The 25,227-nt window shown below is 42.8% G+C and overlaps 1 protein-coding gene across 8 annotated transcripts in view; it reads left to right on the forward strand.

The window, feature by feature from the left end:
* Nucleotides 1-25,227, forward strand: part of MYO5A (myosin VA) — a 120,437-nt gene that overhangs the window by 45,713 nt on the left and 49,497 nt on the right. For all 8 annotated transcript variants that reach the window (XM_083411760.1, XM_083411763.1, XM_083411765.1 and 5 more), the window contains exons 5-15: nt 3,709-3,865; nt 7,314-7,457; nt 9,029-9,110; nt 9,885-9,992; nt 12,707-12,813; nt 15,529-15,794; nt 16,060-16,141; nt 17,640-17,780; nt 19,295-19,420; nt 20,560-20,643; nt 24,579-24,737. In XM_083411760.1, coding sequence (XP_083267886.1) covers nt 3,709-3,865; nt 7,314-7,457; nt 9,029-9,110; nt 9,885-9,992; nt 12,707-12,813; nt 15,529-15,794; nt 16,060-16,141; nt 17,640-17,780; nt 19,295-19,420; nt 20,560-20,643; nt 24,579-24,737 — 1,456 coding nt within the window. The remainder of the gene's footprint in view (nt 1-3,708; nt 3,866-7,313; nt 7,458-9,028; nt 9,111-9,884; nt 9,993-12,706; nt 12,814-15,528; nt 15,795-16,059; nt 16,142-17,639; nt 17,781-19,294; nt 19,421-20,559; nt 20,644-24,578; nt 24,738-25,227) is intronic.

The raw sequence follows: 25,227 nt of genomic DNA on the forward strand, positions 1-25,227 counted from the left end.
TGTATTTAAACCATAGAACTTGGGGGAGCAAAATTTATTTACAGCTGACTCGATGTTTTGCTTTTCAATGAAAATAAAAGTGAGTTACTGCTGAGGAGATACGCTTTGCCTGTGTTATAGCACATGTGCAATGGTTTGACCAACCTGAGTTGCTCTGGAATAAAATCCCGAGATATCTGTGCATCTTTACTTGCTGGATTTCCTGCCCTCTTATTTTCCATTTCTCCAATTTCCGGGAATTAGAGAAGACCAGAATTTTTGCCTTCTCATAATTTATTGAAAGTTTATTGGCTTCACAATAGGAAACCAGGGAGAGTAAAAGATGTTTCAGACCAATCCTCATCAGAGATAATAAGGCCGCCTCATCCGCATACAGTAAAAGTGGGACCAGACATGTTGCACCATGGTGTGCGGCGTAGGGTCACGCTTAGGGTCAAGGCTTGTCCTTCAGTTGCACACCAATCTGCCTTAAATATGCATGCTAGTTTTAATTAGTTTTAATTCTGATGCCTCTGTGTTCAAGGGGGATATCAAAGTGGATGTGGAAGGTTGAGCTGATACTCTCTTTATTGCTGATTGGCACTTCTTCTTCTAGCTGCTTCTTACATTTTAAATTGCTCCAATTCCCGAGGAAGTCAGTGGAGCATAAACACGCAACTGTCTTTCAGTTACACTTATTTCATTGGGCACCACTGACTTCTGCTGGATTGCACCCCTCCTCCTGCAGTGAATGGACTGGCAAGAAAATAGCTAGCTGTACTTCTCCTCCACTGAGAGCCAGTGTGGTGTAGTGGTTAAGAGCAGTAGTCTCGTAATCTGGGGAACCGGGTTCGCGTCTCCGCTCCTCCACATGCAGCTGCTGGGTGACCTTGGGCTAGTCACACTTCTCTGAAGTCTCTCAGCCCCACTCACCTCACAGAGTGTTTGTTGTGGGGGAGGAAGGGAAAGGAGAATGTTAGCTGCTTTGAGACTCCTTAAAGGGAGTGAAAGGCGGGATATCAAATCCAAACTCTTCTTCTTCTTCTGTGCTCCATCATATTGCTTCATCATAGCCTCATATATCTTCTGAAATATGACAAAAGAATACATGTTGCTGCCCACCTCATTGTCACTAGGGTTGAACATTGGTCCTGCGTGCAGCCCAAATTCAAGGTGAATGGAGGTGATTCTTGTGATGCTTTCACATGCTTGAATCAACTTACACTAAAGTTTCTTGAGTCAGATCAGGGACTTCCTAAAGCTCATCCCTTCACTTCCTTCTCTCCATGGTGGAGGGGAGAAAGAATTTTTGTGGTGGCAGTCTCTGCAGCTGGGGACAGATGTCATCAGATCAAGGTGCTGTTTGCTTTCTCCCATTGATCCTGGCCTGCCAGTGTATATTTCTAATTGTCACACTGGAAAGAACAGTTGCGTGAATTATTTCTACATGTGGGAGAATCTCCCACTGGCCCCTCCTGGTGGTGCAGCAGTTAAACTGCTAGCACAGTTTTATATCTGGTATGGTTTCAAATTTCAGGGACGTGGGTGGCGCTGTGGGTTAAGCCACAGAGCCTAAGACTTGCCGATCAGAAGGTCAGCGGTTTGAATCCCCGCAACGGGGTGAGCGCCCGTTGCTCGGTCCCTGCTCCTGCCAACCTAGCAGTTCGAAAGCACGTCAAAGTGCAAGTAGATAAATAGGTACCGCTCCGGCGGGAAGGTAAACGGTGTTTCCGTGTGCTGCTCTGGTTCGCCAGAAGTGGCTTAGTCATGCTGGCCACATAACCCGGAAGCTGTAGGCCGGCTCCCTCAGCCAATAAAAGCATGATGAGCACCGCAACCCCAGAGTCGGTCACGACTGGATCTAATGGTCAGAGGTCCCTTTACCTTTATGGTTTCAAATTGGATGGGGGACTGACTGCGTGTTGAGATTCCTGTATTGCAGGGACTTGAACTAGATGACCCATGGGGTCTCTTCCAATTCTACGATTTTAGTTGCTTAATAGTAATCAGAATGAGAAGGGAAAACCCAATCTGGTGCAGCGTTTCTCAGACTGTGGGTTAATAGCCCTTGGTTCCCTTTCAGATGGGCTTCAGCATTGCAATCCATCCCTCACCCATGGAATGATAGAATTGAAGAGTTGAAAGGGACCACAAGAGCAGTGTTAAAAAAAGAGATATGAAAGCTAGGAGCTAAATGGCACCTTAGACCTAGGTTATGGGTACAACAACGGAATATCTAGGCACGCTTTTTTATAACAAATATAGGTAAAGGTAAAGGGACCCCTGACCATTAGGTTCAGTCGTGACCGACTCTGGGGTTGCAGCGCTCATCTCGCTTTATTGGCCGAGGGAGCCGGCGTACAGCTTCCGGGTCATGTGGCCAGCATGACTAAGCCGCTTCTGGCGAACCAGAACAGCGCACAGAAATGCCCTTTACCTTCCCTCCGGAGCGGTACCTATTTATCTACTTGCACTTTGACGTGCTTTCGAACTGCTAGGTTGGCAGGAGCAGGGACCGAGCAACGGGAGCTCACCCCGTTGTGTGTATTCGAACCGCCAACCTTCTGATCGCCAAGGCCTAGTATACAGAGCTGAAAATGAATGACCTGCTGCTAAAACATTACGTTCATTTTTTACATGGTCTAGTCCTTCACCTTCCCACTCCCCTAATATTCTTAAGAGGGTCTCTTTTCCAGTCTTCAGAGAGTAGCTGGAAGTGGGGAGGCAGAAAACGGTCCTCCTTTCCTTCCAATCTGCAGTTTATATCTGAAATCTCAGGCGCAGTAGTGTGCCCCGAGCTCAGAAACTGCTCGCACTAATGAAATTCCCGGTCGCAAAATGTGCCTAGAACAGTGGGAGTTTTGAACACTACACAAGGGTCATCTACTCCACCCCCTTGCAATGCAGGATTTTTTTTGGGTTCAAACCCACAACCCTGAGATCAAGATGTTGCATGCTAAGTTGAAGAGGAGGAGAGGGAAAAGAGAGAAGGAAAGAAAGGAAATGGTCAGAGTGTGCAGCCAAGTGTGAGGGAATGAAAAGAGAGAGAAAGAGAAAGATGGCGTCAAAAGGGGCATAATGAGCTGGGGGAGAGGATAAAGAAGCAATTTCCAAAGGGGGATGTCAGTGTTTGCCAACTGATTATGCCACACTCTGCCTCCATCTGTTGCCATTCTTTGACTGGCTCTGCCCTTGCAGTCATTTTATGACCAGTGGTCCTCAGTAATTTTCAGCCCTCTTCAAGTGGACCCTGGGGAGTTTGAGAACCCCTGATATCTAGGATATTGAGGGCAATTGGAATGCAGCTTTTTGTTTTAATGTTGAAATACATATTTTGTTCAAAGATTAGAATACAAAAGTATTCTTTCTTGCATAGCCTCATGTCTTGAATAGGAAAAAAGCTCTACCCCTGCATTTCTTGTAGATTCATACAACTGAGTTACTGATTTGCTTTCTTTGGTGAAATGTTTTGATGCTTTGTATAAGGAACTTTTGAATGCAAAATATTGCTATTCTATGTTCCATATGAAAACACCTGTATATATGTATGTATGTATGTATGTATGTATGTAAACAAGCTTTCTCCTTTAAAGTAACATTTATACGATTTTTAGGCTTCTACTTTCTTAGATTGTGTCTGCTTTGCATGTTATCCCAAACACAATATGCACACCCGAGTCAAGAGGGTTAAACATTAATACAACTGAAACTGATTTGTTTCAATTTCAGAGATGAACGGAACCAGTCAATTATTGTAAGTGGAGAATCTGGAGCTGGAAAAACAGTCTCTGCTAAATATGCTATGAGATATTTTGCCACTGTAAGCGGATCTGCAAGTGAAGCTAATGTCGAAGAGAGAGTATTGGCTTCCAATCCTATAATGGAGGTAAGACCAGGAACATGGTTACTTTAAGTCTCATGGAGGGTTCTTTTGCTAGTTGATTTGCCTTTGCTAAAGTGAAGCCAGGGCTTTGCAGGGAAATGTTGGTTGTCAAAGTAGTTTTATTACAAATGGAATATAATAACCCCACCCTAGCCCTGAAATATGGCGGGTTGAACTGTTGGCCTTTAGCTGGAAGAAAAGGAAATGATAAAAATATTTCAGGCAATATGGTCCCAATTTCTAGAGTGCTTTGCTTCACCGAATAGTATTTCTTAAAAGTTGAACATCACCTTTGGGTGCTCCCCTTTTTCTTGTTCATTTGCATCCTTCTAAAAAGTCGAGAGGAGCAGGTAACACAGTGAGTGACTAATTCTTTCTAATCTGAACTTCAGAGAATGAATGTCTGCTCATATAGTTATCATTTACCAGAATTTGCATGTGCTGTGCAATAAGGAGTGGGTTTGAAGCTTACGCATCGCCCCAACTCCCACTCTGTATTTTATTTGTTTTATTTTAAGATAGGATCTCCCTGTCCCTGGCACTCAAACCTTACTTCTTAGTGTATGACCCTCAGTCCTAATCTTATTATAATCTTGCAGGGTGAATATCCTCTGAATAGCCCTGGAGCTAGACAAAGACATTTTAGGGAGGTACCTAAACAATGCCTTTCACTAATACAATATTTTAGAGTTACACAAGCCTCTGAAAAAGAACCCTATTTAATAGAATGTCCCACTGTATTAAACTTTTATTTGTAGTTCTTAATTGCTTTTCTATTTTAAAAAGACGAAAGTGACATATAACATTAAAATCATGTCCTAAAGCATGTTATAGATGTCTTGGCAGAAAGATGGTATAGATAGAAAAACAATAAATAATAAAAGCATTAAGTAATTGACAACAAGCATCGTGATCATGCTAGTTAAGCTGGAATTCATTCCCTATGGTCTGGTATGGAATTTAATTTAGAGGAATGTCATAATTATAAACAAATTTCATGGGAATTGTTGACGTTGAATGAAGCTCCCTTTCTCCCTTGGTAATTTTTAAAAATATACCTTTTCCTTGTTTTAAGCATTTCTTGAAACAAACAAAAGCGGAGATGACACTGTCTGCCCTAATGCAACTTTGGCACAGTTTTTTTAAGTATTCAGAGATAAGGTAATTTTGCCTGGTTTGCTGTGTTGTGTGACATTACCAAACAATATTACTGAACACTTATCGGTATCAAATGCACTAACAAATGGGCATATATTTTCATTCTTGTAGCGTGATACAGCATTTTTATGGGGATAGTTCTAGGAAACTTGCAAAATGCTGTTTGTAGACCTGTAGAGCTGTTGCTAAATTTTGTCTCCAACATGCAAGGAACCACTGAGAACTATTTTGAAGGTAATTTCTGTAGGATTTGCAGTGTACAATTCCAATTCTCATCTCCTTTACTCTCACTTCTACCCTGTGATATGTTGATTATGTTGCAAGAGGCGCACCCAGAGCTTTGAGCCTGAGAATCGCAACCCTTTTTACTAGGCCAGAGATTGGGGAACTTGTGGCCCTCCTGTTGTTGTTGGCCTTCAACTCTCACCATCTCTGGCCATTGATGGGGCTGATGGGACTTTGTAATACTACAATATCTGGAGGGTTACAGGTACCAAGCCACGGAACGAGTAATCCAGTGCATTAGGAACATAGGAAACTTATACTGCATCAGATCACTGGTTTATTTGTCTCAGTACTGTCTAGACCAGAGCTTTCCAAACTGTGTGTCACGACATGTTAGCGTGTCGGCTGCAGCGTGTAGATGTCACGTGAATGCTTCCCACACTGCTTCTGGGGTTGGAAAGGGGTTAGTTTAACCTCTGGTTTGCTAGTAAAACTGACTTACTGTGTCGCGAAATGATGCATGTCTAAAAGGTGTGCCGCCAACATGAAGTGTTTGGAAAGCTCTGGTCTAGACTGATTCGCAGAAGCTCTCCAGGATTTCCAACAGAGGTCTCTCCCAGTCCTATCCAGAGATAGGAGGCGGAAGGCTGAACTTAGGAGCTTCTGTGTGCAAAGCATATGCATTTCCACTAAGCTATAGTCCTTACAAAGATGTCCCCACTACTTCAAAAGTCTTATATTTAACCAATTTGTGTCATATTATGCTTCTTGTGATATGCTGCCCCCTGCAACTCCGATGTGACAGGTGCAGGAATAAGGCAAGTGGCTTAGAAAGTAGTATTAGTTTGTGGATTTGTGCCATAGAGTGCCACTAACATGCAGGTAGTTGCAACAGAAATACATGTAGGAAACTCATCTTAAGAAAAGGAACTTCTTGCATACTGCTGTCTATATGTTTTTTAATGAATTGCTTTCATATTTACTGCTACTTTATCTTCCCACATAAAGAGGTCTGCTTGTGTCTGTAAATGACATGTGTGCATTTATTAATGTATTTTTGAGGAGAGGAGATATTATTCATGAAATTAGGGCTGCAGACTGAACAACTATTATTATTATTATTATTATTATTATTATTATTATTATTAATTATATCCTGCCTATCCAGCTAGGCTGCCCCAGCCACTCTGGACGGCTTCCAACATATATTAAAACATTACACATTAAAAGGCTTTCCTTTACAGGGCTGCCTTCAGTTGTCTTCTAAAGATTATATAGTTACTCATCTCCTTGACATCTGATGGAAGGGTGTTTCACAGGGTGGAATAATTAGATTAAATTTTCTTAATCGTATGAGTTTAGTCAGTTAATGGAATGATGTACTGATTAAATGTATATATTGGTAAAAACAATAGTTCTAGAGTAAGAAGCATTTCTTTTTAAATAATGCATGCATGTGTCAAAGCAGACTTATCTTGGAAGTATGTTTCTGAGAAAAAAAGGATGGAACCTACAGTTTTCATAAGTACTTGGTGTGTTTTTTTAACTGCTTGATGAATCCGGCACACATTTTTAGTCCATTAAATTAAAATAAGTTTTAGCTAATTAAGTCATGTAGCCAATGATTATATTAAACATCACAGCCAGTGTGAAAATCAATATTTAATAGTCGATAGGCTTCATTTGTGGTTCAGGTAATTTCTTGTAATGTAAATCAGCCACGTCTTCTCTTGTTGCAGGTAGATTCTTAACCGGGAAAGCTAAATAGTGACTGCCTCCTCACCCTCTTTTCCTTTCCCTTCCCCCTTCATTTTGGTTTTATTATTGTTTGGTTTTTTTGTTGTTATTGCTGTGTTTGTTGTATTGATATAAACAAACAACCCCCCCAAAAAAATTCTACAAAATCTTAAATTAAAAAAACTGTGCAAAATAAGGAAAAGTCTGTGCAATCCTTTGTATGTCCACTCAAAAGTAAGCCTCATTGAGTTCAGTGGGACTTACCCTCAGGTAAGTGTGTATAAGGTTGCAGCCTCAAATTGTTAATCCCTTTCTGTTTTCCCTCTCACAGTCTATTGGGAATGCCAAAACCACACGGAACGACAACAGTAGCCGCTTTGGAAAGTACATCGAAATAGGTTTCGATAAAAGGTTTCGAATCATTGGTGCCAACATGAGAACTTACCTCTTAGAAAAATCACGAGTGGTATTTCAGGTAAAATGAATGCAAACTTGTTTTTGCTTGTCCATGTAGGAGTTCCATTGTGGGTCGGTACATGATGGCATGCTTACATAACCTAGCATCCACGGAGGGCAAGGAATGGTGGCTTTGGAAATATTGAACGATAATGTGTCATGTCCAGCTACTTAATGCAGAATCGCTGCACGTCCATCTAGCATACTTAGGAGAAACAATGAGTTCCTTAGAAATGTGATGTTATTGAGAAATAGAGAGAGATCATTGAATCATAGAATCATAGAGTTGGAAGAGACCACAAGGGCCATCGAGTCCAACCCGCTGCCAAGCAGGAAACACCATCAGACCACTCCTGACATATGGTTGTCAAGCCTCTGCTTAAAGACCTCCAAAGAAGGAGACTCCACCACACTCCTTGGCAGCAAATTCCACTGTCGAACAGCTCTTACTGTCAGGAAGTTCTTCCTAATGTTTAGGTGGAATCTTCTTTCTTGTAGTTTGGATCCATTGCTCCGTGTCCGCTTCTCTGGAGCAGCAGAAAACAACCTTTCTCCCTCCTCTATGTGACATCCTTTTATATATTTGAACATGGCTATCATATCACCCCTTAACCTCCTCTTCTCCAGGCTAAACATGCCCAGCTCCCTTAGCCGTTCCTCATAAGGCATCGTTTCCAGGCCTTTGACCATTTTGGTTGCCCTCCTCTGGACACGTTCCAGTTTGTCAGTGTCCTTCTTGAACTGTGGTGCCCAGAACTGGACACAGTACTCCAGGTGACAAGATAACAAGGACTTTACTCCTTGAAAGCTGAACTATTTTGCCAGACCAGGAACTGTGCTTCAGTTCATGAAGCCAGGGGAAATGAGCAGAAACAAGAACATTTTCCCTCCACTTCAGCAATACTACAAGGGGTAGAGGGAGTGTTCAGGCAGTATGTACATCCTGAAAGACTAAGGAAGAGATGGATAACCCGTGATGCTAGATGTTGGTGGACTCCCAATTCCCATCTTGCTTGGGCTGAGGAAGGTTGAAGTGCAACAAAATATGGAGGGCCGCAGGTCCTCCATCCCTGGACTAGGGGAAGGAGGAGGAGGCTTCTGTACAGAAATACTGAGGGTGACATCCCCTCCCTCCCTTTCTCCATCATCTCCAGTTCCTCCATATGGGATACAATGGGAGCCTGATAAATCCTGCAGCTTGTACCTGTTAATCCAGGGAAAAGGAACCCTGGATTAACTGTGATCCTCCAGACGTCGTTGGATTCCAGATCCCATCGGCCCCAGCCACCATTGCCAGTAATCAGGGATGATGGGAGTTGTAGTCCAACAATATCTGGAGGGCTATAAGTTTCCCTACATTACGTTAATTGACAGCTGGTGACCTTTTTCCTTTAGCAGGCTTGCAGAGCAAATGAAATAAGGGAAGTATTTTGCTGAATTAATATATGTTTGTCCCTGGAGCGTTTAACATTATCCCTATTACTCCAGTGTCCATTCAGTTCTTCATTAAAGTACAAAATGGAATCATCTGTGTGTGTGTGTAAAGGTATTTATGTGTTTATAGATATGTTTTATTTCATTTTATTAAAGGCAGAAGAAGAGAGAAATTATCATATCTTCTACCAGCTCTGTGCTTCTGCAACGTTACCTGAATTTAAAACTTTGCGGTTAGGTATGAATGCACATCTGCTCCGTTTAATTATTCACATGACACGTTCCACAGTAGCATTACTATGTTTTGAGTAATGGGTTTTAAATAATTGCTTAAGTTTCTATAAATATGCTTTTTGAAAATAGAGCACACTAAATTGCAAATCTATAAAGGTGAATGAAATTTCCTTCTGGGTGTGTTACATGCTGCTGATATATTTGAGCACACAGTGTTGTAGTTAGTATTATATTGCTTATTATGGCTAAATTAAAACACAGTGAGGTAAAAACAAATAAACCCCTATTCTGTAAGAGAAAATCTTCGTTTGAAACATTGCTTTAAATTTCCTTTTAAAACTTTAGTTGTTGCTACCATTGGTATTACCATTGATTTATTAATTGCCTTCTAAACCATCTTAAGGTAAATCTCAAGGTGATTTACATATAAAATAATTAAAAACAGTTAAAAGCACAAAACAACAAGCACATTTAAAATAAAACCAAAACCCTAGCAAATGAACATTCTTGGTAAATACCTATTTATACAGCTGGATATTCTTATTGGAACAAAAATGTCTTCAATAGCAGACATCTCTTGTATCTTGCCTTCAGCCTACAAAAGGGGGGCATAAATCCTTGTACTAGGTAAACAAAAGTTTGGCTTATCAGTTTTACTAGAACACAGCATTATTCATTTTGCTGGTGTTTCTTTTAGTCTTTTAAGAGTTAAAACATCTTTGTAGAATGCATTTCTTCTTTGTATGTAAAGAAACTTTTGCTTGCTTGTTTATATTAGGAAATGCAAGCTATTTTCACTATACAAAGCAAGGAGGCAGTCCAGTCATTGATGGAATTGATGATGCTAAGGAGATGATGAACACCAGGCGGGCTTGCACTTTGTTGGGTAAGTCCTGGAAGCACATGAATTTCTTCAGGACTTTGAAATGGTGGCTATTGTGCCTAGTAGTACATTATTACCCACAGCATTAACACTTACAAACTGCTGTGTTTCACCATGCCAGTGGCATGCAAGCAGTTGGATGCTTCAGTGGATGTGTATTGAGAAGCCACAGAGGATGTATTTTAAGTAAGTTTGACAATTTCTGCCTTTTTATTGGGTAATTAAAATACCTCTTTATGAAGCGTGAAATTCTGAACCAGCTTGTGGCAGGTTCTGTCTGTCTATCTATCTATCTATCTATCTATCTATCTATCTATCTATCTATCATCTATCTATCTATATCTATCTATCTATCTATCTATCATCTATCTATCTATCTATCTAATTTGTACACCACCCTTCATCCAAAGATCACAGAGTGGTTTACAACATATTTATTGGAAAGCTTATTATCCCAGCTCTTCATACAAAGGTTCAGGGCAGCTTCCAGCATAACCAGCACAATCCTGTATGTTTATGCACCACAGAATTCACTGGGGTTTTCACCCAGATAAGTGGGAATAGAATTGGAGTGCAAAACAGTATTTAATAATAAACAGAAGAAATGGAGACAAATCTTTTTCAGGCATTGGGCTAACCTAGGGATGGAGAACCTTGGGCCCTACAGAAGTTGTTGGACTACAGCGCCAATAAACCCCATCCAGCATGGACAATGGTCAAGGATGATGGGAGTCGAGCAACAGGTTCCCCATCCTTGTTCTAATGATCCTTTCTTGAATTCATTCTAGTATGTGTGTTTAGACTAGAGACCTGTAGCCAATGAATTCGTTAGTTCAAATCCATTTGTAAAATTCAGCCTCTCCCTATTTCTTGGCCTACCTGTCCTCTGTTTCTTGGGCTGTAATCCCATACAGTGGTACCTTGGGTTAAGTACTTAATTCGTTCTGGAGGTCCATTCTTAACCTGAAACTGTTCTTAACCTAAAGCGCCACTTTAGCTAATGGGGCCTCCTGCTGCTGCCGCGTCACCAGAGCACGATTTCTGTTCTCATCCTGACGCAAAGTTCTTAACCTGAAGCACTATTTCTGGGTTGGTGGAGTCTGTAACCTGAAGCGTATGTAACCTGAAGCATATGTAACCCCAGGTTCCACTGTATTTCCCAAAGCAACCTCGTCCGCTTCCTTCCTAAGAAGCGCATACAGCCCTTCCTATTCTTTCATTCTGTGTGTCCACATTCCTGACAGGTTTACCATGAACAGTGAAAATATTTGTGACATAAATGACATCACAGCAAGCCGGCCAATGAGAGACAGGTGACAGACACAGTGTTGTGAGCAATTTGGCCAATTTTATGTATGTAATTTAGTACCTGATAGTCATATCTTCCTTTCCAAACCTCTCGTATTTTAATTAGCATTCAGACTTACTTATTGTATTTCTGGTTATGAGTAAAAAAAAATTGTACTTTTTGTGTTGAGTTTTGATGTCTCTTCTCTCTGTTGTCATGCTGGCTTGCTCTTAAGATCTTCAGGGGACCCTTCTTTTAGTTGCATTTTCTTTTTAAAAAGTTACCTTTTTTATCATACAGGGCCTGGTCTTTAATTTAGGCATTTAATAAATGTAAGACAGTGTTCTGGGTTCTACATGTTAAGTGGGGAATACACATGTACAGTGGAACCTCAGTTTTCGAACGTAATCCATTCCAGAAGACCGTTTGACTTCCAGAATGCTTGAAAACCAAAGCATGCATTTTCGGAAGCATTTACAGTGGTACCTTGGGATGCAAACGGGATCCATTCCGGAGCCCCGTTCGCATCCTGAACAGAACGTAAGACGTGACTGTGCGTGTGCGCAGGTCGCATTTTGCCGCTTCAGCACATGCGCATGACATCATTTTGACCGTCTGCGCATTCGCGAGCGGCGAAACCCAGAAGTAACGCGCTCCATTACTTCCGGTCGCCGTGGAGCGCAACCCGTAAATACTCATCCTGAAGCGTATTTATCCCAAGGTATGACTGTACTTACAGAAAACTCAGTGCGGAAGCCGTGTGGCACATTCGACTTCCAAAAATCGTTCGAAAACCAAAACATTTGACTTCTGAGGTGTTCAAAAACCTAGGTTCCACTGTAGTAGATTTATGCAGCTGGTTTTTTTATGTGGTAAAATTCCCTTTAAAATTTTAAGGTAAACATAGAAAAGTAATATTCTCATATGAACCCTGTCTGGGTGTTCTGATATATAATATGGGTATAACAAGAAATTAAGGCAATTCTCTGAGTAACAACTGAGATGTTAATGCAACACCTTCAGTTTGCACGACAGCTTGCAGCAGTGGCCCAGCATCTGTTGTTGGACCCCACCAGCCCAGGTGGCATGGCCAGTGGCCCAGGCAGATGGGAGCTGTGGTCCATTGAGATCTGAAGGACCACAGGTTTCCTATCTTGGCACTAAATGTGCATTTCAAGATAGTAGCTGATGCAAAAGGAGATACTACCTCACTATACAAATCTCCTTTGGGAGGCTTTTTTACCAATGAGATGCCAGCAGATATTCACTGAGAATTGAGTTTGAATGACATTTTCTCCACACAATGGCTAGTTCTTTTTTGTTGTCCATGTCACTCTTGTTCAGTTGCTTAATTGGACATTTGCATTTTAATCTCCGCAAAAGGAATACTGATTTCTTTTGTCTCCCCCACTCCCACCCAATATGATAGGTATTGCTGATTCCTGTCAGATGGGAATATTTCAGATCCTTGCTGCTATTCTTCACCTGGGCAATGTGGCATTCACATCTCGAGATGCTGACAGCTGTACAATACCAGTAAGTTCCAAATAAGTTCAAAGCAGCAAACATTGTAACATTTCTCATCTTCTTGGCCTGTTTTTGGGTCAGCGTGCTGAACCTGGGAAAATGCAACCAATTTCTGTTTCCCCACTGCCTTTACCTTCTTCTACATCTTCCTTCACACTGGCTCATGATAAAATGTCACAGTTCACATCTTTTAAGGAGCTATGTCAATATGTCTTGTTTGCAAGAGCATTGCATGAAATCGTTCTTTGTCTACCAGCAGTGCCTGTGAAGGAAAACATTTTGCCATGCATTAGGAAGTTTTGCAGAAATTTACTTTTCTTTGTGCAAGGCTGGCCTCAGCCAAGTACAGTGGTGCCTCGCAAGACGAAAAGAATCCGTTCCGCGAGTCTCTTCGTCTAGCGGTTTTTTCGTCTTGCGAAGCAACCCCATTAGCGGATTAGCGCTATTAGTGGTTTAGCGGCTATTAGCGGCTATTAAAGGCTTAAGGGATTAGCGGATTAGCTGCTAAAAGGCTATTAGCAGCTTAGTGCCTTAGAAAAAGGGGGTGGGGAGCGAAAAAAAATCGCAGGAACTCGCAAGACATTTTCGTCTTGCGAAGCAAGCCCATAGGAAATTCGTTCTGCGAAGCACCTCCAAAACGGAAAACCCTTTCGTCTAGCGGGTTTTCCGTCTTGCGAGGCATTCGTCTTGCGGGGCACCACTGTACAAAAGTAACATTGTTTTGCTCTCTGGTAGTCTATAGACATGTGGGATTAGGGTTAAGGAGGGTGGGCAGGTCCCAGGACAATTGTAATGATATCAACTTGTAGTGCTGGCTTCAAGTGCACCACATGATTGGGCACCTGACATGAGCCCCCTGGACTTTATGCCATGAGAAGGTCATCTTTGCTGAGGAAGTACCGTATTTTTCGCCCTATAGGACGCACCGTCCCATAAGACGCACCTAGTTTTTTGGGGGGGAAATAAAGGGGAAAAAATTATTTCCCCCCCAGGTGCGGGGTTGGGGCGGGGGAAGCCCGAGCTTCCCCTGACCCCAGCCCCCAAACAGGCAGCTCTCTGCAAGCCGTGGGAGCCCAGCGCTGGCGGAGAGGTGCCTCTCCGCTTGCGGAGAGGTGCGCGAAGCCTGCATTCGCCCCATAGGACGCACACACATTTCCCCTTCATTTTTGGAGGGAAAAAGTGTGTCCTATAGGGTGAAAAATACGGTAATGTGCGTTGAATTTTTCAACTTTCATATTCAAAAAAATGAGGGGTGCTCAAAAGTTGTAACATGACTTGGGAATTCAAAATATTAGGTAAAATGTGTGCAAAATTGCATAGAAATATGATTGCCAAGTATTTGTACTTATATTACAGTGGTACCTCGGGATGCGAACGGGATCCGTTTTGGAGCCCTGTTCGCATCCAGAAGCAAACGTAACTAGCGACGGTACGTCTGTGCATGTGCACGTCGCTTTTTGCTGCTTCTGCACATGTGCGTGACGTCATTTTGAGCGTCTGTGCATGCGTGAGTGGCGAAACCCGGAAGTAATGCGCTCCATTACTTCCGGGTTGTCGAGGTGCGCAACTCAAATGCGCTCAACATGAAGCATATTCAACCCGAGGTATGACTGTATATACATTCATACATTGGAACTCGAATGGAATCCGTTCCGGAAGTCCGTCCGACTTCCAAAACATTCGGAAACCAAAGCGCGGATTCTGATTGGGCCAATCGGAAGCTGTGGAAGCCCCATTGGACATTCGGGTTCCAAAGAACGTTCGCAAACCGGAACACTCACTTCCGAGTTTGCAGCATTCAAGAGCCAAAGCATCCCAAGTACAATGGTGCCTCGCAAGACGAAATTAATTCGTTCCGCCAATCTCTTTGTCTAGCGGTTTTTTCGTCTTGCGAAGCAACCCTATTAGCGGATTAGCGCTATTAGCGGTTTAGCAGCTATTAGCAGCTATTAAAGGCTTAAGGGATTAGCGGATTAGCTGCTAAAAGGCTATTAGTGGCTTAGCGGCTTAGAAAAAGGGGTTGGGGAGCGAAAAAAAATCTCAAGACTCGCAAGACATTTTTGTCTTGCGAAGCAAGCCCATAGGGAAATTCGTCCTGTGAAGCGCATTGAAAAACGGAAAACCCTTTCGTCTAGCGGGTTTTCCGTCTTGCGAGGCATTCGTCTTGCGGGGCACCACTGTACTAAGGCTTTCGGGATCCAAGGTACAACTGTATTATTATTACTATTGTTTGTTTATTTAGCATTCCCTGACATTTTTCAGAAGGTAAAATTAAAATTATTTGGTTTTGTGAAAGCAGTTTGTGTGCTTCCTCATCAGACATAGACTTGCCAAGCTAAATGTTGTCCAATAATAAAAATAATCGCAGATTTGAATTCCTCACACCCAAAAACATATTTTTAAGACCCCTCAATGAAGCAATGTGCAAAAAATAAGTTTCACTACCTAAAATGACACACCTTACGAGGGAGGGGGGACCCAGGGAAAATGTCTTGTCCAAGAGCCCGCCAAAAACTGAAGCCAGTGCTGTCAACCTCTTAAGCCGACCTTTCTATGCATTCACTAAAAGCAGAGATTGAAGTTAATATGAGATATTTCTTAACGCCTTCTCACCGCAAATCTAGAAAATGGTAGAAGGGTTTCTGCTTGCTTGGGGAGCATTAATGCATGCATTGTCAGTGGTCAATAATACTTTCAAATCTAAGGAGGTTATTGTCCTTGTAGGCCAAACATGAACCCCTCACCATCTTCTGTGATCTCATGGGAGTAGAATATGAACAGATGGCTCACTGGCTCTGCCACAGGAAGCTTGCTACTGCCACAGAGACCTACATCAAACCAATTTCCAAACTGCAGGCCATAAATGCCAGGGATGCTCTTGCAAAACATGTATATGCTAGTCTGTTTAACTGGATTGTCGATCATGTGAACGAAGCTCTTCATTCCACCATGAAACAACATTCTTTTATTGGCGTATTGGACATCTATGGGTGAGTTTCCTCTGAGTAGCTTGATGCAACAAAATGTAACAAAATGAAAAGTAAAAAAAAAAAAACAACCCAAAGAAAAATGCAAAATATAACAATATAACTTGGGTATGGGTATTATTGCCCAAGCTGCTAAGAACATCTGTATTTTAGAAGTATGGCAGTTTGTGTATGTCAACCCACTCTTGTACTATGTTGACATGATTTTTATCTTGCAAACATATACTCCTTTAATTTATGCTGGTGGTTGTCTTTGGTTTCCCCCCAGGTTTGAAACCTTTGAGATAAACAGCTTTGAACAGTTCTGTATAAACTATGCCAATGAGAAACTGCAGCAACAGTTCAATATGGTAAGTGAGAAGCAAGTTTTTCTGTGCTTTGACCCACTGATGGTCCATTTTGATAGCTAGATCCTCTGTGTGGCACTGAACCTCTCTTAAGAGCATGTACTCATCAGTTTCCTGGGATAGGTCCTAGTGACAGCTGGTGGAGTCTTCATTTTATCTTTCGCTAATTAGAGTTCCACTTCTTTTTGTTTTGCTGCTCCTACCTTGGTCTTTCTTGAGTGAGATAGTAATTTTAATCAAAATATTCCTTGGGATAGCTGGACAGACACACCAATAAGGTTAACCAGATTACCGTATTTTTTGCTCTATAAGACTCACTTTTTCCCTCCTAAAAAGTAAGGGGAAATGTGTGTGCGTCTTATGGAGCGAATGCAGGCTGCGCATCTATCACAGAAGCCAGAACAGCAAGAGGGATTGCTGCTTTCACTGCGCAGTGATTCCCTCTTACTGTTCTGGCTTCTGAGATTCAGAATATTTTTTTTTCTTGTTTTCCTCCTCCAAAAACTATGTGCGTCTTGTGGTCTGGTGCGTCTTATAGAGCGAAAAATACGGTACTTGCAAGTTGGATGTCAGCAGCCTGTTAAGCAGTAGACAGGAGTCTCCTAATTAGTAGGTTCACTGGTGGGTAATACAGCATTTCCCCCACCAATGGGTCAGGGTGAGAAGGAGGCAGACCAGTCCTTGCACTTCATCAAATATGCTGGTGGGGCTCCAATCTGTAAGACAGCAAACTGTTAACTGCCTATTGCTTACACATCCACCCATCATTTTATTTTATGCTGCCTTTCCATAGTTCAAACCATGCTCAAAGCAACTTTTGAGATGAAAAATAATAATAATCGCAATATAACAAAAGTAGTCATAAACAATAAAACACCAGTGAATACACAACCAAGTTGAACAACATCCAACTTGCTATTCTGAAGTCATGCCCACCCCACTCCTTTATAACAGGAATCCAGGTGTGGGGAGCATCATTTGCTGGATCAACATCTTGCCTTGCAGAGCCATGTCTGGCAAGCTGCTGTGCCTTCAACCCTTGCCTTGCTTGTGTCATGTACTGATTTGAGCAGTAACGTTTTTGGCAGAAAACATAATCCGATCCCTTCGTCCAGTGAGAGCCAGGACAGTTCCCTCACTATCGTTTGTTATTTAGTTTTATATAGATTTTATACTTAGTACTTGGAAAACTTTAAGTGCTTTACAAATTATGTGGTGAGGGGATGGTGATGATTATGATATTGATGAGAAGGATAAAAGCTTGGGGCATTGTCTATTTCTAAGCTTCTTATTCTGTCTACCTTATTTTGTAATTTTCTTGCTGCTTTCCCCCTACTAAAAGACATATTAATTTTGAACACGTTGTACAGATTCATTTGTCCACTTTGATCTGTACTTAGTAAATGGTGGGTTCAGTTTTAATTTGTGAGCAATTTAGTTAAATGTTTTGGGACGAAAACAATGAACTTTCTCTATTTACTGCTTCCCCTTCCTCTTATAGCATGTCTTTAAACTGGAGCAAGAAGAATATATGAGGGAACAAATTCCGTGGACCTTGATTGATTTCTATGATAATCAGCCCTGCATTAACCTCATAGAGGCCAAACTGGGTATTTTGGATTTGCTAGATGAAGAGTGTAAGGTAGGAGTTCAACAGATCTCACCTTTCTGTTGCATCAAGTTCTGTTGGTTTCCAGCTTCCTCCGTTGACTGTGTTAGTGCAAAACACTCTGCCAAAATGTGTGATAGACTTTAAACAAAACATTCATGCAGTTTGAGTACTCCTGTTTCGCTCTTCCTTTCCTTCAACTGGGAGCAACAAACCAGTTGGCTTAGCATCATGCCAGAAACAGCACTTCTGCTTCGTTTCTCTCCAAACCATGATGTCAAGCCAGTGTACCACACACCTTGGTTTAGTGTAGCGTGCAAAGCATGGGTTATATCCAACTTAAATCCTACTCATTGCAGACCCACTGAAAGGAATGAATCTGAGTTAGTTGTGTTCATTTCATTTAAGTGGATCTGCTCTGAGTAGGATTAACATTAGATATTACCCTGTGAATGCTGTTTTGAGTTGGAGGAAGAGAGAGGATCTCTGTCATGTCAATGTTCCTATGTGTTAAGCTATTATTAGTTTGAAACTATTATTTTCATCTGGACACGGGTGGCGCTGTGGGTTAAATCACAGAGCCTAGGACTTGGTAATCAGAAGGTTGGTGGTTCGAATCCCCGCAACGAGGTGAGCTCCCGTTACTTGGTCCCTGCTCCTGCCAACCTAGCAGTTCAAAAGCACGTCAAAGTGCAAGTAGATAAATACTTCCAGCAGGAAGATAAACGGCATTTCCGTGCGCTGTTCGCCAGAAGCGGCTTAGTCATGACCTGGAAGCTATACGCTGGCTCCCTCGGCCAATAAAGCGAGATGAGCGCCGCAACCCCAGAGTCGGTCACGACTGGACCTAATGGTCAGGGGTCCCTTTACCTTTACTATTATTTTCATCTAGACTCAAAACATGCCAATGTGTAAAGGGGTGTTAGATTACAAGACTATAAATGACCTCTCTTAGGAGGAAGCCCCATGCAGCTCATTGGGGCTTATTTGTGAGTAAATGTTGAAGATTGGATGAAAGCTCTTTCAGGCGCACAAGCATAGCCCCTGTGGGGCAGGGACAGTGTCCAGTTTTTACATCATGTTGAGCATCTAAATTTGATTAGTTTCCCCCCGTCTGAATTATAGTCCCCACCCTCACATAGCTTTTGTCCCCTTGCTCATACGGATAAGAAATGTAGTGTGTGAATCAGTCCAGCCTCAGCCACTTCTTGAGGGGCTTAATTATTTTCTATTTTGTTATTTTTATTGGAGCCTATCCCCAAAACAAGACTGGGAGTGGGTAACTCCTATGAATATGTAAAGTGGTATACAAACGAGGTATTTAAATGAGTATTCTTAGAAACTGATGGCGCATACATTTGTGGCCAACAACATTGTGAGCCATTAACTGCATCCTGGTTTTTTGAGTGGCTCAAATTCAGGTGAATTTTAGATGCCAAAACAAGATTTTCCATTTCTGTTGTAGACTAGCTTTCCTTGTTTCACTTTTTTGTAATAAATCAGGATGGTTAAAATCTATCTGTTCATTTTATCTCTCCGTTCGCTAGATGCCTAAAGGTTCAGATAATAGTTGGGCCCAGAAATTATACAATACTCACTTGAACAAGTCTGTTCTCTTTGAAAAACCCCGTATGTCAAACAAAGCATTTATCATCCAACACTTTGCAGATAAGGTAAGGGTTTCTGTGTTCTGCCTGATTTGGTAAACCTATTTGCTTGTGATGTTCTTGCACTTATCCATTCTGGAGTAATCAGTGGGAAAAATTGCGTATGATCCACAGCCCCACACACCGAGATAACTAAAAAAACTGGTGGTTCTTGCATGGGCTTAACAGGATGCTGCCTGTGAACTATTTCTAGCTGTATTTAAAAATGTCCTGTGGGCTTTTTTTAGTAGCAGTTCATTGAAGGATTTTAAATTTGAGATTGAGCCAGCCAATCTTTTAGTGACTGAGTAACAAATTAAGACACTTCAGATGGTGATCTTTAATTTGTTCACAGTGTGGCTGCCAGGTTAATTACATGCAAAATTGTTTATGGATAGATGTATTCAACTGTAGCCTGTTTTCACATAGCCTGGTCTATTCACAAAGTGCGTTGGAAATATATTGGTGAAGTTTGCCTTTGCATATGTTAAGACATAGGAAAGTGATATAGTCAAGTCTCAGAATCATCATTCCCTGTCTTTAAGTTCATTAAAGGTATAAAAAATCACAGTAGCAAGAACAGTGATTTTTAATACATATTTTTTCTAGATTTTGAGGTTGCAGGATGTATTTTTGCTTAGTGTAATGGTTCTAGGGGTTGCTCGTGCGTAAGCAGGTACCTATCTCCACGGCTGGGTGCAAACACCTGGCTGGGTTGCCAAAGTGAACCTTTTTCTGTCCGGACAGCCACTCACCCGTGGCTGACTCAATCGCTGGCAGAATCTGTGAGTGGGCGTTTCTTAAACTTCTTCCAGCAAAGAAGCTCTTTGATGCCTAGTCTCCTCCTACTCTCTCTGCGCGAAAGCCTTCTGCGCAAGGAGGGCGTGGGCAGCGGAGGACCCCTACTTTCCCCGCTGGTCCCCGGCAAGGAGTCATGGGACCGCCTCGCCACTTCCCCCACCTGCCCCCCTTCTCCACTGGTGCTGCGCTGATTCTCTTCCCCAGAAGATGGGCTGCTCCTCCCGATCCCTGGACGCTCTCTGGAATCCCTCTGGCTTTTGCTCTCCCCCTCCAGTACTGATGGCAGTTCCCTGACACTTAGATATATTACTCCTTCTGAATTTTCATTTTTTCCCCTTGTAAAATGAGATATTTTGTACTTCCAGGTGGAGTACCAGTGTGAAGGGTTTTTGGAAAAAAACAAAGATACTGTCTATGAAGAGCAGATCAAAGTTCTAAAATCAAGTAAGGTTAGTATTGAGATTCCCCCTTCCCCAGTACTAAAGGTTGAGTTCCAGATTATTTTAGCCCACTTAAATTAGATATTAATTCTATCCATTGATTTGACTCGGAGTAGCATTGAATCCCCTCTCCCCTGAAACTAGAGTTTGTCTGCTGATTTCTGCCTCGTGACTTGCCATTTGTACTTTATATCCTCAACCCAAAAGCCTGTTTTTAAATTTATTACATGAACTTTGTGTAATCAAGTCTAATTGCCCTCCGGATTGAACAACATACCTTCTAGTTGTTAAAACAATGTAATTTTAAGAACTGCTGCATTGGCTTGTTTTCTCTTCTCTTCTCTTCCCTTCCCTTTTTCCATTTGTGTCCCTTCGCTTTTTCCATTGTGCTTTTAAATTGTAAGCATGTGGGCAGGGACTGTCTTATTTTTCAATCTGTGTACGACACTTAGAAAATGTTAGGCACTTCATAGATGATTGATGATGGTGATAATTGACGAAGGTATTCTGTTTCTAAAGCTAGTTGTACCAAGTATGTTTAACATTTGCATTTTAAAATATGTGTACAAAAGCAATTTGACTTGGGTAATGCAGGCTGTAATTCTATGCACACATATTAGGGAGCAACCATTTAAGCTGCTCCCTCATATTTAAACCTTTTTTTAGTATTGTGCTTACAGAAATGTCACAATGAGTAGGCGATTATTCATGTTTGGCTGTATGAATTCGTTTTTTTATTTATAATCTCTCTGCCTTGTTTTTCACCATACATCTTCCCCAGAAGGTAATCCTAAAACCTAATGCATTGCTAAAAAATTTGGACACCTAAAGTGTGTCTAGACTAGCAGTATATATGCAGTTCTGCATTTATTTACTTTAAGCAAGGTGATACAGGCTGGGTGATATCCTCTTTTATTCCTCTTTATTACTGCATTTCTGGATTTCCCCCATATGAAAATATTTACCTTTCCTTGGACGGGTCTGGACAATCAAAACATTCTGCCTCCTTCTTTGCCCTTGTCCTGTTCCACCTACCATTATCAGAATATTTTTCTTTAAGCAGAAGGTCTGGTGAACTTGCACCCATTCACCTAGAACGGCTGATTTCTTATAGCAGAAGCCAAATGCATCTCCACCCGAGAGCAAGAGATTAAAGGAAGTGCAATTAAATGCTACAAAAGTGCTAGTCTGGATGCAGTCTTGGGCTGCCGTCTTGCATGTTAAGTGTGCGCAAGGCCCTTTGACTTCAGTTGGGCTGCACTTGAACTGTCTACACTTTTGCTGCCTTGGTTTCCACAAGCACAACAGCAGGTATGGGGAATTATTGGCCCTCCAGAGGTTGCTGAGCCACATCTCCCATCAGCTCCGGTTGTTCGCTTTACTTTCTGGTATTGATGGGAACAGCAGTTCAACCACGTCTGGAGGGCCAAAGATTTCCTACACCCAGGGGTGGAGGAAGGAGGGTGTGGGGGCGGCACGTCCCGGGTGTCATCACTGAGGGGGGTGACATTCAGCGCGCCACCCGCCCACGACTCCCAAGACTGCACTGAGCCGTTGGGGGAAGGGGCAGAGCTGTGCTGCCTTGCTGGCGGCTGTGATGGCCTGGGATTCGGACTCGGATGCTGAACCTGAGGGATCCCAGCCTGCACAGGATTCCCCGCCTCCAGAACCAGCTGAGCCAGGGCTGGGGCTTGATCCTGAAGGGTCCTCACCTGTGCTGGATCCTCAGGTGCAGGCATCAGCTGAGCCTGCTCTGGCTCCTGAGGTGATGGAGCACCCATTGCCTGCAGGTGCTCCACTCTCAGCCCCGTCAGGGGAAGCTGAGGTTGCCTCTGGGTCCGGTAACCCTCCAGCCTCTCCTGAGCTGCAGAGGCTCAGGGCAGAGAGGCGGAGGGAACTAAGTTCCCGCAGGAGGAGTGCTCGCCTCCAGGCCAGGAGAGGCAGGTCACTTGAGGATCGGGGCCGCCCTATGCCTCGGGGCAGATAAAAGCCAGCCAGCCCCAGTCCCAAGTTGCGGGAGCAACATTGTTGGTTGACAGTTCCTGCCTGAACCCTGTCCTGCTTTCCTGCCGGAGCTCCTGCTCCTGCACCTGACTCCCTGCCCTGCACCCAGCTTCAACTTCTATGGACTGCCTCCCTATTGCACCTTTGATCTCAGACTGGACTTGGACCTCGTCTCTCGGTTAGCCACGGGACCAGCACAGCGGCCTTCCCCCCTTCTTTCTTCATTTTGACAGCACAGGGGAGGCTTGGGAGTCACGGGCGTGCAGCATGCTGTTGCCCCCCACTCCTGGGCTGCGTCCTGGGGTGGGGGTGGGGAACCTCCCCTGAGCTGTCAAAAGGAAGAGGGAAGGGAGGAAGGCTGCTAGCAAAGTGGTGTGGCTTCTCCTCCCCCCCCCCCAGGAAGCAGCCCGCCATGGATGGCTCGCTCCACCCCCCATAGATGGCTCACTCCGCCTCCATGGGCACCTCGCCCCCTGGGAAGCTTGCCCCGCCCCATGGCCCCGCCCCCGGGTGCACAGCTTGTGCGCCGTTCCAGGTGCCAGAGCATCTAGCTACGCCTCTGCCTACATCTGCACTATAGCGATGTGAAACTGACAGTTGTGCAAGTGAAAATGGTCCTATTGGCAAACACAGGGCAAACAAGCTTCCCTGAATGCAGTTATATTAACTAAGGGTAGGTGTTTTGTGTTTGTTTGTTTTTTAAAGAAAACTGAGCTCTAATCCCTGCTTGCTTGCTTGCTTTCCTTTCTTATTGTCATCTGGCTTTAAATAGAAAGATATGTTCTAATATTTTGACTGCTAGCAACTCGGCTGCAATATTGCTTGACCTGGGGTGTGAGCATTGGTTTGTTTCCTCTAAACTGACATGTTTTCGTTGGCCTGTTCTGCAGTCTTTTGCTATTCGGTTCCTCCTCAATCCCCTTCAGTTATAGAATGCTATCCCATGCTACAGTGATGGTTCCATTATTTCCCATAGACTGCAATGAAAGGGATATATGCCCTACTGCCCAGAAATGGGGGAAATTGGAATCTCAAATTTGACAGCTTTAGGACTGTGCAGTTAAGCATCACTGTAGCACCACTCCTGGCTATAGCGATTTCAGCACATTGCATCAGTGGTGATGCCTCTAGTTTATTTGTGGGTTGTGTGATGCCTCACTTGCTATTTTATGCCCTCCCAGTGACTCTGTAGCCTGGTGCAAACATAACGTTCCTGACCTCTAAATCAAAGTTGAGAAGTTTGATATGTTGCAGCATTACCAGGCACTTGAAATCCAGTACAGTGGTGCCCCGCAAGACGAATGCCTCGCAAGACGGAAAACCCGCTAGACGAAAGGGTTTTCCGTTTTGGAGGTGCTTCGCAAAACGAATTTCCTATGGGCTTGCTTCGCAAGACGAAAATGTCTTGCGAGTTCCTGCGATTTTTTTTCGCTCCCCCCCCCCTTTTCTGACGTACTAAGCTGCTAATAGCCTTTTAGCAGCTAATCCGCTAATCCCTTAAGCCTTTAATAGCCGCTAATAGCCGCTAAACCGCTAATAGCGCTAATCCGCTAATAGGGTTGCTTCGCAAGACGAAAAAACCGCTAGACGAAGAGACTTGCGGAACGGATTCTTTTCGTCTTGCGAGGCACCACTGTAAATGCAACTGGATAGCAATAAATCAAAAGTGCTCCTTTTGAGTTTTGATAAGTTTTAGAGGAAGCAATTAACAAATGGAACTGAATAAATAAACTGTTTCCATTAGCATGCTTACTTAAACTTTTCATTCCTTACGTAAGTTTTCAAATTGGCAGCTGGAAAGTGGCAACGCTTCGGAAGTGCCATGATAAGCTATCCCTTCCTATTGGCTTTTGGTTCTCCCTTTTTATTGCATTTCCCTTGGGAAAGCCCTTCTCTTGTTAATATAGAGGTGTGCTTTTTATCCCCTGTTTCTGAACCAGTTTAAGATGCTGCCTGAGCTCTTTCGGGATGAGAAGCCCATCAGCCCCACAACAGCAACACCTTCTGGCCGTACGCCGTTGTCTCGTGCGGCTGTAAAACCATCAAAGTCTAAAACGGCCCAAACAAGCAAGGAGCATAAGAAAACAGTGGGCCATCAGGTGGGTGAATTTTGTTGCTGTGCTATTCAGGGATACCCCACCTGATAACAGGGCAGGAAGAGGGAAGAGGCACTGTAAGCATTTGTGGAGAAATGCTGTTGACCTTCTAAAAATCAAAGAGAGCTTTGTGGGTTATTAGCCAGTACAAGCACACACTAAATTCTTATTAAAAACCAAAAACATCAAGAACCAGGGTGTATGACTTCCTGGAATATTGAAGGTAAACTCTGAGCAAATCTATCCAATCAATATGAAAGATGCAGATCATCATTTTTTTTTTTGTAAATGGGTAGTATTACATTATTCATACATGTTGTTAAATAAAATAGTAAATATTGATGTTTTTAAATCTCGTTTTAGTTTACTGCTTATTTTAATTGTTTTTAATTACTACTTTTCTGTTTGTATCAGTAATTGTCTTATTCCTTGTAAACTTCTTTAAACAATAAATACAAAAAAATTAGTGGCATAACTTGTCTTTGCCTGATAT

This window comes from Podarcis tiliguerta, assembly GCF_965153285.1.
Source record: "Podarcis tiliguerta genome assembly, chromosome: 14".
NCBI lineage: Eukaryota > Metazoa > Chordata > Lepidosauria > Squamata > Lacertidae > Podarcis > Podarcis tiliguerta.